The sequence below is a fragment of the Indicator indicator genome, chromosome 8, assembly GCF_027791375.1.
Source record: "Indicator indicator isolate 239-I01 chromosome 8, UM_Iind_1.1, whole genome shotgun sequence".
In the NCBI taxonomy this organism is placed as follows: Eukaryota; Metazoa; Chordata; class Aves; order Piciformes; family Indicatoridae; genus Indicator; species Indicator indicator.
Window position 1 is genome coordinate 19,535,275 of NC_072017.1, and position 13,838 is coordinate 19,549,112.

The following is a 13,838-nucleotide window of genomic DNA, read 5'->3' on the forward strand; positions in this document are numbered from 1 at the left end:
CATTGACCAGGAGAGAGTAGGATAGGGTACTGAGTACTTACAGAAATAAAACCCAGTGATGTTGTATGAGAATATACAGACTATCCATGTTTTGTTTTTCTTGGTGAGACGTTTCTCACACTTCATTTTGCATTACCATTGAGTGTGCTGCATTTTCTTCTGGTGAAATCAGTCTTTCGGTTTGGTATGCTATACAAGCAGCAGGCCAGCCCCCCCTCCACATATTTAGTGGATTTTGTGTGGTGTGTTTCTTTACTTAATTGCATCTTTCTAGATAATTGTTAACAATTTTCTAAAATTATTTTTAGCTTTAGATCCGGCTAAAGATCCATGTTTAAAGATGAAATGTAGTCGCCATAAGGTCTGTGTTGCACAGGATCAACAAACTGCTGTTTGCATTAGTCACCGAAGGCTTACACACAGGTAAATACTTTAAAAGTAATCCTATAGAATTTTTTATCGTGTTCATGATTGACTGTAAACCATAAATACACTATAATTAGTTAATTAGTTATTTAGCAACATGTGAGCAGCGTAGTAGTGGAGTTTAGAAGTAATTATGTATGTATAATTTGATTAGAATATTTAAAACTTGCTTTTTTTTTGATAGGATGGTAAACTAAAGGGTATACATATTTAAATAGCCAAGTTGCTGGTGCAAATACATTTAAGGAAAGAGCTACTGGTCTGGTACCAAATGAATATAACAGTTATGAGTGTCTTGCTGCTCTACAGTACTTTGACTTCATCACTTCTTGTATGAAGCTAGTGAACTCAAAACTGCCTCACAGTGTTACAGTGTAAGATGTTTGGGGTTATTTTTCCTTTTTTTTTTTTTTTCATTGTAGGACACAGCATAGTAGAAAGTCTAAACTTCAGTAAATTGAATGAAATGTGTATTGATGTGCTTTGTGTAGTAGGGCTTGAAAAAAGATAAGGAAAATAAGACTTTCCTGTCTGATGTATAAAGAGTATTTCAAGCTTTACAGAGAGTCAGTACAGTTTTATAAATTATATAAAGGTGTTTTTCTAAATGTCTAGTTAAGTTAAATACACCCATCTGCAGCTTCTTAAACAAGCAAGATAATACATAGTTAAAGGAAAAGTTTATACTAATCTTAATCTGCACCTGTAGTTAATTAACAAAAAAACCTCTACTTAATTTGTAGAGCAAAACTGTTTATATCAAACAATCTCAATGTAAAGCTATATGTTTTGGGTTGATAAGGTATTATATGAAGTGTAAAAATTATTATCAGATAAAGCTAGGTAGTCTAATTTCAACTGCATAGGAAGTGTCAGTGGGGGTTTGTCAGTTTCAGCTGTGGAAAGACAACACAATCATTTGACATTTCTGAGAGGTAGTACACACGTTATTGAAAAGAGTGGAAGAAATGATATCTCCAAATTAAGCATACGTGCTGCAGGTAAGGACTGAAAACTTTTTAGGCTAGACGAAGCTCTGTACAGTGGTTGAATTCATAAATATACTGACACCTGCCTTCATACCTGTATTACTCCTCCCAAAGGCCCTGGCATTCTTTGAGAAAAGTGATATTTTAAGAGACAAAGCTTATGTGAATACAATACAATCCATCCAACTTTGACATGGTAGCAGCTTGGTGATTATAACAAGCACTAGAAGAAGCAATTATCTACTTGCCTTTCCTGAGCCATGACAGGGATTTCCTAAGCTTCCCTCAGATTACCAGATTCAAAGAGAAATCCATTTCCTTGTGTTTTCTTTCTAAAAGAGGTTACTTTCATGTGGTCTGTTGTCTTTCTTAAAGTATGGTGAGATAAGGGTATGAATAGCCTATTCACAGTCATGTCTGCTGGTCTTTTTACCACTCTTCATTTCTTTAGTCCAGGATTTTATTACTTTACTGCTATCTACAATTTGTGAGTTGATTTTTTCCTCTGCCATCTGTTTTTCCAAGTTCCCAAAAGACTCCACTCATTTTTAGCTCTTGTTAAAAATTAGATGAGAAAGGTTATATTATCAATTGTCAGATTATATTACATATCTGTATCCATTTCTAATATATCAGCTGTCTGTATTCAGTCTGTTGGGAATAAAACTTCACAAAATTTCATTCCAGTAATTTTCCCTTTCCACTTTGTCTGTGTGTGGTGTTCTTGAAAGAATGGATAATTTAAATTATCTTTTTTTCTTCTTGTTTTTATTTGGTTTTATTTTGTTGTTTTTGCTGTTGTTGGTTGATTAGTGATGGGGTGTTATTTGTTTGGGGTTTTTTGTCTGCAGTTTTGTTTGTTTTGTTTTGTTTTAAAGAGAAGGCAGATGGGGATATCTTTGGGAAAAAATAGTTGAGAATTGGGAACTCTTCATAAAGAACTTGCCAGTAGATTTCCAATTAGACATATTTACGTATAGATCCCTAGATGTTCCAGAGATGATTTGCCTGAAACTTGCACTGGAAAATTTTAAGCATGTGAACTGATAACAGTGGCAATGACTATCCTTAGAGACAGTCAGGGAAGAGAAAACTGTTTTCTTCATGCCTCTGAGATAAATAAACTTCTAGAGTACCTCAGGAAAAGAAGTGTTAAATACAGTTATAACTGAATAGATTATTCTATAGTGTCATCAAGTTGAAATTACTGGATTTATTTAAATTCTCTGGTTTTAGAGGTAACATTTCCAAGTAGCCCTATTACATTGTTCATAAATTTCTCCATATAAATTTGGTCACTCTTTGAGGTAATAGCATAGACAGAGGTTGTTAATCAGTGAAGGCTGATAATTGTTTCAAAGGAGAAATCACATTAGTAGCTTCTTTTCTTATTTTGTTAGAAACAGTCTTGCAGAAAAAAGGCTAGGCTTAAGCATGGACATTCTGTTACCCAGTCCATTGTCTCAAGTGTTCTTACATGTACAGTAAAACTTCTAAATTGTGGTAGCTCTCTATGAATTACTGAGCTGTGCACAGAGTGCTCAGTACTACACAACAAAGCATGTGATCAGTGGATATCCTGGCCATCTCAGGACTGTTAGCGACATGATGTGACATGATACTAGCAGGATTAATTACCATGACAGTTCACTCTATTGACGTGATGACTCTACCTGTGCTTTCAAAAGTATTAACATTTGTATTAGCTTCGGGATCTCAGCACTGTGCTCTGGCTGCAATGTTGCTTGTCTTTATGTGGCTTCAAACCCACTATATCTCACTGCCCTTTTCATGGTGTTTTGGGTTAGGCAATTCTGTAGTTTTGTTCTTTCTTCAGTTTCCATGGCAGCAGAGGTAATGCTTTCCCCTGAGGTACTGCACGCAAGGCTTATTTCTGGGAGATTGCCAAGATGGCAACTCCTCTTCTAGCCTGCTTCTGCAGTTCCACAGCATCCTCATGCAAGAACTTCCTTATATAGTGTCCTGAAAAGACTGAACAGTATTTGACAGAAAGGCAAAATAAGTGTAGATCATTTACCATGAGAATAGTTTAGAGTACTAGAGCATCAGAAAGTATGAGGTCATGGTTAGAGATGCCAGATTTTTGTTTATAGCTCACAGGATATATATTAATGCTATTTATCTAAGTAGTTCCATCTGCATTGCTGTGGAAAGGGAGTAGGTGCCAGCACTAGAACACATGATAAACCAGTAGTTCAGAGTTTAGTGTAAAATAGATTTTTTCATTTGTTCTTTGAAACTCTGGAGATTCACATTAACTTTTGAATTTGCCTAAATGATGTTTTTCCACCCCTTAGTGCTTTCCCAGTTATTATTATTGGTTAAGTGATGGGATTTATGGAGGAAAAAACCCTGTAAAGTACATGCAGTAATAAAAATCTTTAAACTATACCTCATTGAGTTACAAATACAACTTGTAGAATGCGGGAATACGGTATTGCTGATACTGTGATACAGTGATGTGAATGTTAAGGTGAGAACCCTATCACTTTACTTTCTGGAGATTTAATTAATTATTTGGTAATGAGAATCTCTGGGAGCTGAGTTCACCCCTGTGAGTTTGAAGAAAAGTGAAAAAGTTGCATGAATTTTCAGCCAGGAGAAAACTGGAGATGAAATAAAAAAAGGATAAGGACTTCTGTAGATCATGATAGATGTTTCAGTAGTGGAATCTGTGCTCATTGTGTCTGCACTGCAGCAGGTGGTAAAGATAAATCCTAAATCTTTACATACTTGTAGCTGCCAGTTTGAACAAAGAAAGAATTTATGGTGACACCTCGACATAAAGGAACTTGTTAAGGCCATGGAATGTGGGTAAGTAACCAAACTCAGAAAAGATGAAAAGTTAGTTAAGGAACAAGCTATTGTAGATTTGTAGGTCCTGATAAATAGTCTGTTAACTTAGTCTTAGACTTGAAACAGAGTTTTAGTATGAAGTGGCGCATCATGTTAGTTTGTTCTAAGAAAAAGATTCTGTGAATCATAAACTAATGTACTAAACTCAAGAGTTTATAGATAAGTTTCTAAGCAAGTAGTTTAGCTGCCGATGAAGAGCAGGGCTCTAGAAAATGGAGCAGGGTTGCCACCCAGCACACAATTTTCATGTAACAGTAAATATGATACAGCGTCTGACATTTCAGCTGGATTACTTAGACTAGAATTCTTTTTTTGGTACTGCATGTTTGTTTAAAACAAACAAAAAAAAAAGTAAGCTTAATGCTTAAAGGTGAAAGAAAAGAGGTGGGAGGGAAGTATCTATCTGCTTCAGAGGTTTCTCTTTGCTTTTATTTCTATCCAGCTGAAGGAGACAATTTACAAATGAGACACAATCATTCAGTCATTACAGTCCATTCCAAGATTGAACAGCATGCTTACTGCAAGAAACTGGTGACATGATGACTTGCTCAGTAACATTTACAAATGTGTTTTGTGTGCAAGCTCTGAAAACTAGGAAATTAGAAACCAGTTTGGGGCCAAAAATAATATTGAAGGTATATCTTTAGTGGCTTTGATATATTAGAACCCTAGTGATTAACCATGTATTTACTGATTGATCCTAGTGGAATCTGACAAAACAGTTTCATTTTCTTCCTCCATAAGTAAAAGGAATGTGCTCATAAAATTGATGGGACACATGAAGTCAGTCAATGCTTGGATGCATTGAATTACTACATTAAATGCATGTGCAATTTTTCTAGGTAAATGTAGGTCTCTTTTATGAATTTCCCACTATACATCATGCCCCCTGCCCACATTGTAAAGGTCCTGCTTTGCTTTCTGTGGTTTATATAAAATGTTCAGAGCAACACGACAGTTCCTTGCTATGAGAGAAACATTGCACTTGTGTCTGCCATGTTACATCCATAGCATGTTAAAAAAAAGGTATTTCACTTATAGATTGTGATTTGCCTGGAAACTTACAGGAATTCACCAGTCACAGATAGAGTCATAACCAGTAACGAAGAAACAAAAACTCATAATGGCTCATTTTGTATTAAAGCTCCACAAGGCATGATCCCAGAAAAGTATACAGACCAGACCTTTATAAAATTTGAAGCAGGACAGGAGATGAGCAGGTAGAGTAGTTGGACAGTTTGATAGATTTTTGTGCTAGCACTTAATCTTACTGCAACTTCCTTTATGATTAAATAACATTTCCAAGTGCTGATTTGGTTCAAATTGTTGGTCATGTAGTCCATTATCTTGCCTTGGACTCCTGCTCTTTTATAGTGTCTAATTACTTCTTGAGCCTGATTGTCAGTGTTTCTCCCCTGGGTGTGTTCACATTATGAAAACATTCAATCTCACCTTTGAAGTGTTTAAAGTGATGAGTGTTGGGCCCTGAAGCAAGAGATGGATTAACCTTTTTCCTGGTATGGATGATGTGACAGAAACCCCAAGTAAATTTCAAGTCCTGCAGAACCGAAACACTAATTCCACTGTGAAAGCAAACTGAAATCTCTTCTGTTTCCAGGAATGGCTGAGGTTATGTCCCCAGACATAAAAAGTGATCAAGCCCAAGAATATGAGAGGTCCATTTGATAAGAAGAGTGCACACATGTACATACATACATGCAAACACATACATATACATGTGTATGTATCATTTCTATTCTTTCATGTCATACAGACAGGACTCCTGGATTTCTAAAATATCATACTTTGCAATTTCACTATCACTCTTACTTTACAAGAAAAGGATGAGGGTTTTCAATTTGGACTTGCTACCACACAAAAACCCCCAAAGCTGTAATTACAAATCTATGGTTGTGTTAAGTAAGTCCAAGTAGTTTTGGAAGAAAGTCAATTAAGAGCTGATATGAAGATGCTCTCTTTAATTAGAGTTAAATAGAGCCATGCTCTCTTCTGATTAGCAAAAAGGCAAAGTGTAGAAGGAACAGTGTAGTTTGGTACCTTTCCTTATCTTTAGGTGCTGCCGCATTTTGTGATGTTTTCAAAAAAAGACTTCAAAAAAAATGGAAGAAAAACAAAGGGTTTGCTTTGACCGAATTGTGTGAAAGTTGGAAACACCACTGTTTAGGATGTCATCATTTCAAGTTACAAGGCTGATGAAGAAGGCCAGCTGGTGCAGTTATGTCCCTTATTGGAAATTTTAGTCTGATTCATTACTGTGATTTGTATTTGTACGCAGCAACACTTAATCATTCTTATCCTCCAAGCTCTATTGAATCTACTGAAGGCTTTCTGGTTCTTTGCATAATTTGTGCTACCAGTCTGCCAGCTTGGCAGTGTTTCAAGCTTGTTGCATTATCTGTGTGTTTGCACAGGAAGTGGTGCTGCATGTAGGCTGAATTTATAGTCATTCTTTTGTAGTAGGCTAATGAGCAACACTGCTTCATTCACAATATTAACGTTCTATAGCTTTGATTAGTCCAATTATGGTGTAACTGCCATTCTGACCATACTTACACTCTACCAAGTATTGAAAAGGATGTTGGCTTAGCCATTGCTTAATTGAACTTATTGAGAAAATAATGTGAACTTTTTTGTGTTTAAAGGAGATGTGAAAATGTGACTATTTTGGAGATTTTTATATGCTATGCAACTTAATTTATTAAAGGAAAAATATGGAGCTCTCTTTTACTAGCTGTTTCATTGCACTGAAAAGGAAAAAAAGGTGGCTAACCATATAAATCATACGTTTTGCATATGTTGTGAAGACCTAGTCTTTCCTTGGTGTGCATGTGTGTTTTCCATTCATTGTAGTGGCAGTTAAGATTACACAGCTAGAGGAAAACAAGGTCCTCTAATGGAATTAATTCTCTCTCCTACAAGGAACTTCTGCAAATGCTACTGGCAGATACATATGTAGATTGGAAGAATGTATATTTCAGTACCAACGTTGCTGATACTACCCATACTGTTAATTAAGGTTGTAGCTTAACCATAAACACTTACACTTTTTGCAGCCAAACTCAAAATTTACTGTCCCTAAGGGGATGGGGGGGCAAACAATCAAAACCAAACCAAAAACCTCCAACCAAACAAAAGCCTTTTCTCATGTATGTAGACTTCTAAAATGGAAAATTACTAGTTTTTAAAATTTTAATTTTTTTCAAATGTAATGTGTGCTTGTAGGAGATCAAAGCAAACTTGAAATAAGAGACGTAACCAGAACTCCTCTATTCTGTTTATTAGCAGAAGTATTTTTCAGTATACTTCTCCCATTCAAAATCTCCTAGAGCTGTTTTTATGAAAAACATGGAGTCCAACTCTATAGACTAACGCAATCTGACATCAGCAGTCCTAGGACTACTCATGTTTTACCTGTTCCAGTAATCTTCAGATTCTCAGTGCCTTGCAGGGGGATGAGAAAGTGCACCAGACAATCAGTTGAATCATTTGGCATGATGAGTTTTCCAGTGGTCGTTACTGTCCTACTTTCAATTTCTGCAATGAGATTATGAACTAGGACTGGGATTTTCTTTTCCAGGAAAATGAATCCTATTGTTCTGTGTTTCTTTCTGTCTTGCTGACAGTGACTGAAGGCAGACTAAGTTGTAGCACATCTTAAAAGACAGAAAGTTAGGACAATTCCTAACTTGAAAGTTAGGAATTTTTTTCCTAAAAAAACAAAACAAAATAAAACAAAAAAAAAAAACCACAGGAAATAATTAGGAAGTGTGACAGCTGAATTAAGTAATTATTATGATGTGAACTTCTGGCTGGGGCAGTTTATGTACTGCCCCATTAATAAAAAATGGCTTATGAGCTTTTATTTTGTTTCTGTTGTTTTAAAACGGGTATTTTCCTTCACACTATTCCTGAGGATCTACTGCCTTTCTTTTAACAAAATTAAGAAGAAATTATTTCTCTGTCCTTAACTATGAGGTTGTGATTGTAGTACATAGAAATAAAATAAATTATGGACTATTGTTTAAACATTTAAATAATACAAAACAGCAAGAGTAAAATCTTTAAAGATCTTTGAATATCCCTTTATCAGAAAAATTATGCAAAAGGAATCTAGGAGCAGTTCAATCCTGGACAAAGTTTGCTGGTTTGTTTTTTTTCCTTGTAGTGCTTTAAAAATTAGCTGTCACTATGCTTTTTCAGTGTACTTTATTAGAATACATTAGCAATTGTAAAATAGCTGATGCAAGAATTTGTAATCACTTAGTGCTTAATTTGTAATTTGTTGGTGGATTGTGTGTTCGGATTTTTTTTCTTTTGTCTTTCAATGTTATTGAAATACTCTTAACTCTGGGTAATGGAACAGAATGAAACTTCAGGATGCTTGCATGTGAGGGGTTATTTTACTGATTTTAAAATTTTCATCTGGAAATTATTACAATCATGTGCTTTTATTAGTAGCTAGAATCAATTCTAATGCATTTTGGTTTATGTGCAGGCACTGCTTCGTAAATTGTGCTTACAGGCTCATAATACATCTGTTTTGCTTACATACCAGTGGTGAGAAAACTGTTAAGTGTGTGGAATTGAGTAGGGTTAGTGTTCAGGGAACAGAAATCATTCTACTGATTTCCATTTGTGCAAAACAACACATTTAAAGTTCCCAGTGGTGAAAAATACATTAATTCCTCTGGGAAAGATAACCTGGATGAGCTTTTTCTTGTCTGTGTCACAAAAGTAAAAATTTAAAATAGTTAACTTTATTGTAATTGAAGGTTTAATTCATTTGTTGATCAGCTGAAGATTTGGACAAATAAATATCTTTGAAAACATTTGCATGTCTTGGAAGAATGAATTCCCCTTCATTTGCTTTCACAACTTGCACATTTATTTCCAATGAATATTTGTAGTACTAAGTTTGCATACTTGATCCTTAAATTCAACACTAAATTTTGCTCTTGGGCCTTCTTTTTAAAGCAAACCCCAAACATCATCTCCTCTCGAGCCCCAAACTCTTGGTGCAAGGAACAGGCAAATAATAGGAAGGACTACCTAAGAGGAAGTTTAAGCTGGGGAGTAGAGCAATAAATGTACAGCTACAGGAAGTGGATATCAGGAGGATATGATTGATTTTTTTCACTTTGGAGCCATACTGCTGGAGTCTAGAAAAGGTATGAATGTGCAGCTAAGATGTTCTGGATCATTCAGAATGCTCTTAGATATCATAAACCAAACATTCATGTTACACAATTGTGTGAGGGCTTGATGTCCCTTTATTCATTATTCAAGCTAAATATAGAGTTCCATGTACTTCTGACCCTCTTACCCATACATTTCTCTTTCATAGGGAACCAACACTTCAATCTTGTATTTCACAGATTTGAGGCTTCTGGAAAACTGAATTTCCCATCATATTCTAGAAGTATACTGTAATCATATATCAACTTATTTCAGAGTACACTTAAATACTTTTGTCATGTTCTAATTCACTTTTTCTATCTTCAAATTGTAAAACAAGGTTATTTATGTTAGAAATAGTATTGTCTACACGTTCTACTGAGAAGCAAGCACAAAGTGCTGTTTAAAAAAGTATGCCAATCTAACAGTTATAAAAGCGAACAAAACATTGATATTTGTAAGAAATAGTAAAGAGTTTGTAAACGTTAAGAAATAATTTTGAGTGAAGTCTCACAATTTATTTGTCTTAATAGCCCTGTTGTCTGTGTTTACCTTGATAAATGACACATCACAGAAACTCTGCAGAGCTGTTTAATATGATCAAAGACCTAGTGAGAGTTTTGGATGAAAAGACACTGAAACATAGACACTAAGATTGAAGCTAACTTAGTAAGAAAGACTGTGACAGGATTTTATTTCTGAAATTTCTGTTCAGTTATTTTCATTTACCATCTCAGAATGAAGGAACAAGGAGAATAGTTGAGGCAGCAGATTCAAAACAAGTTTTAGGAAGCTGTTTAATTTTGACATAGCAGTCAGCATTGTGGTTAAAAGAAAGGTTTAGAAATACTCTAAGCTAATATTACAGGTAAGACAACTTCTTTTTCTGACAACCTGTTCTTGGGAATGGAGTTGTTAAGTTTTGCCTGTGGTCACTTTCTTGTTAAATTTTTAATATGGCTGCTGTCTAAAATGAGGCGCTGTATTCAATTAGCAGACTGGGCACTAGTCCAGTTAGGTACCACAATTTATTTTCTTACCAGAGACACTCAGATACCAAAAGATGCAGTTATTCATCCATGCTTGAACCTATAAGGACTGCAATAAAAATAAAATTGAGTGAAAATACGAACTATAGAGGGATAAGTAACACTGGGAAAAAAAACTAGCATTGTCTCCTCTCAGTTTTTTTAAAAGAAAAATATTGTGCTTTTGTGCAAACCGATGCTTTCCCAAACATATTGTGAAATGCTTTTTGTGCTCCATGGGGGCAGGGCAGAAAATGCCTGCTTCCATTTATGTAATCTCTCAATAGATTACTTTTTTCTTCTCCTGTGTATCCATGGCCTTAGTCACACTACATTATAGTTTGGAGACTTGAAAGCTGGATTTGTGGTTGGTCTTGTAAAGCAGAGTATTGGAAAACATGTTCAGCTCTGAGGCTAAGAATGATGAATTTGTTGTTTTGCAGAGTCATGAGTTTGAAAATGAAATTAGGCAACTAAATTAAGATAAATGTGGTGGTTTGGTATGCAGAATACCAGGGGTGGCCAGCTGGGGCTCTCTAGCTGCAACTGAGCAGAACAACAACTGAGGCCTGAAATACCATATTTTTCATTTTTTTTTCTGAACACTTCGTTTTACGCTATTTCAAGTTTAGGGAATTTTCCAAACTCTGCGTGATGGAGAATGAAGAAGTCGAAGTTTAAACAAAAAGGATAATAGCTGAACAACAGCTCTCTTGGTGGTGGTGTTATCATACAAGTATTATTTCTACTTTACCTTTTATAGCATTTTTTGTTTCTTTGGGATGTATTAACTTGTAGGTACCATTTTATGGAATTGACAAATATAGAAGTGGGGTTTGTATTTAATGATGTCAGCTTTGAAGTATGTAGGAAATTAGCTTGTCTCCCGGGATATATTGGGTTTTTACCTTCTTATATTGCATATACCTATTATGTAATGATCTTTGCTAAATAATGAGAGGATTTCTCATTGTGATCTCTAAATGTCACAGTGATTTGGAAGTCTTGTATGTTCATGTGAGGTCAAATGGATGCTTACATAGTCTGGTGTTTTGTATCGTTTTGTTGAATGAAATTAGAGCTGTAAGAAAGCCAACATTAAAAGAACTGAAAAATACATTAATATACTAAAGATCAATAATGTGAAGGTGTGCACCACCTTTTGCAAGATACCCAAGCAGTCCTTGCTGATCAGACACTTCAATCACTTATAACAGATGTTGACTTCCATTGCTTCTTGAAATAAGCTGAGGATCAGCTTAAACTTCTGATTGTCTTTTATGGTTTTATAACTTCACGTATTTGGGGCTTGTTTCCCCATCCTTGACTGACCTTGTCTCAACAATCATAGTTCTGTCTGCAGTTTTATCTTTCTTATATTTCGTGGTTCCACTCTACATAATTTCTTATGGCTCTTTTTCACAGTCTAGTAGTTTCTTCAGAAGTTTAAGCCAAGGTTATGCCATATCAAACTCAAACCTTCAGTCCTTAGGAGGAAGGCTAGGCAGTTAGCTGTGAGTTAACTCCATGAAATATAGAATCTTAGAATCATTTAGGCTGGAAAAGGCTTTTAAGATCGTTGAGTCCAATCATTAACCTAGCACTTCCAAGTCCACCACTAAACCATAGCCCTCAGTACCACATCTAGATGTCTTTTAAATACCTCCAGGAATGCTGACCACTTCCCTGGGCAGTCTGTTCCAATGCTGAAAAACACTTTTGGTAAACTTTTCTTAATGTCCAATATGTGCCATTCCACTTTATACTAACGGTCTGACTTGCAAATACTGATGTGGTAATGCTTCATTGACCTGCATGTCCAGTTTTCCTTCTTAAAGAGAGAAGGTGTTTATGCTCAGCTCGCAACCCTTAGTGGGTGAATCTAAAGTTTTGACAGCTTCTGTGGCTCAGGATGTCCACATGGGATTTGTGCAGTAGGCAGGAATAAAAGGCAAAAAGTTATCAAAAAGATCACAAAAGTACTACAGAATGACTTAAATTATTTTCTTAAAACAACCAAAATACACTAGATTCAGTATGTCTTCTGAAGCAATAAAAATAATGTTGAAGGATGTTTTCAGTATCACTAGATGAGAGTATGGTTTTGCTCTTGAGCAGATTTCAAGAAAGTAAATATTTTTGATACTCAAATAGTATAACATCTGTAATATTAATATTCTATGGGAAGATGCAGTCTTGTTCCTTACCTTCAGTAATGTTTTATATCAGTTCATACTTGTTTGGTAAATACTCATTTGTTTGAAGGTCTCACAGTTTAGATGTTGTTTTTACTCATGTACCTCGCTTGTTTTTATTGACATAACATTATGTATATGCTACCTTAACCAACGACTGGAATAGTTATTACAAATACTCTTACGAAGGATCAGCTTACATCTGTCTTTAGAAAAGTTGGAGTGCACTGGTGACCGAAAATGAAGTCTGCAATACGCATGAGTGCTTTCCTCATCTCCAGTATTTGTCAAGCAAAATCCGCTTCAGATACAGTTATGTGACCGTTTCTAGTTAAACATGTAGGAAATGCATGAAACTGTGTCAGATCACTTCATTGGAATACAATAGGCATATCCATAAATAATGCTGGACCCTGCTGGAAATTTATTATATTTCTGACTTTACAATGGACAAGCTTTTTAGAACTGGGACTCAGAGGATGCTGTCGCTGTACTCTGGCATCTATGCTGGAAGGAGAAACCAATGACAGGATGAATATGAAGAATCTGCTCATTTTTGCCATCTAGATTTTGCTAGTTTTCCTAAGGTGTTTAGGAATCATGTTTGTTGGGAAGAAAATAAATTTACAAGGGAAGAAAGGATTCTGATGCATTTACTTGCTATCTCTTCTAATACAACTGCCTTCTTAATCCTTTTAAATTCTTTGTCTCTAGGTGATGTTTGAACATCCTTTTACTATCTTTTGTTTTAAACTATAAAAAAAAAAATTGAGCAGCACTTTTTAAGATGTAGCTATAGTTGAGAGTGGGGGATTCCAAGATGTTGAGCTCAAATGAGTTACTTTCTCTTATTTGGAAAGATATTTGGAACCTTTTCTACAGAGGTCTTTTCCTTCAGATTTCAATAGAGTTCTCTTACCACATATACATAATTAATTAAAGACCTTGGTAAAAACATCACTGAATCTAAATATCTAAGACAGGTTTTCTTTACCTTTATTTGCCAATTACCAACCCTCTCTGGTCTGTGGTGTTTTGTTTTGGTTTTTTTTACTTCATTTAGTTAACTTGATTTTCTTTCTAGTGTTTTCTGTAGCTGTATGTGTCCTAAAGATGTGACTGACCAT

General features: G+C 35.3%; 1 protein-coding gene across 4 annotated transcripts in view; it reads left to right on the top strand.

Annotated features, from left to right (window-relative positions):
- Positions 1–13,838, top strand: part of SPOCK3 (SPARC (osteonectin), cwcv and kazal like domains proteoglycan 3) — a 120,866-nt gene that overhangs the window by 53,864 nt on the left and 53,164 nt on the right. For 3 of the 4 annotated variants that reach the window (XM_054382921.1, XM_054382922.1, XM_054382923.1), the window contains one exon: positions 309–423. The exons of the other annotated variant lie outside the window; for it this stretch is intronic. In XM_054382921.1, coding sequence (XP_054238896.1) covers positions 309–423 — 115 coding nt within the window. The remainder of the gene's footprint in view (positions 1–308; positions 424–13,838) is intronic. 4 annotated transcript variants of the gene reach the window in all.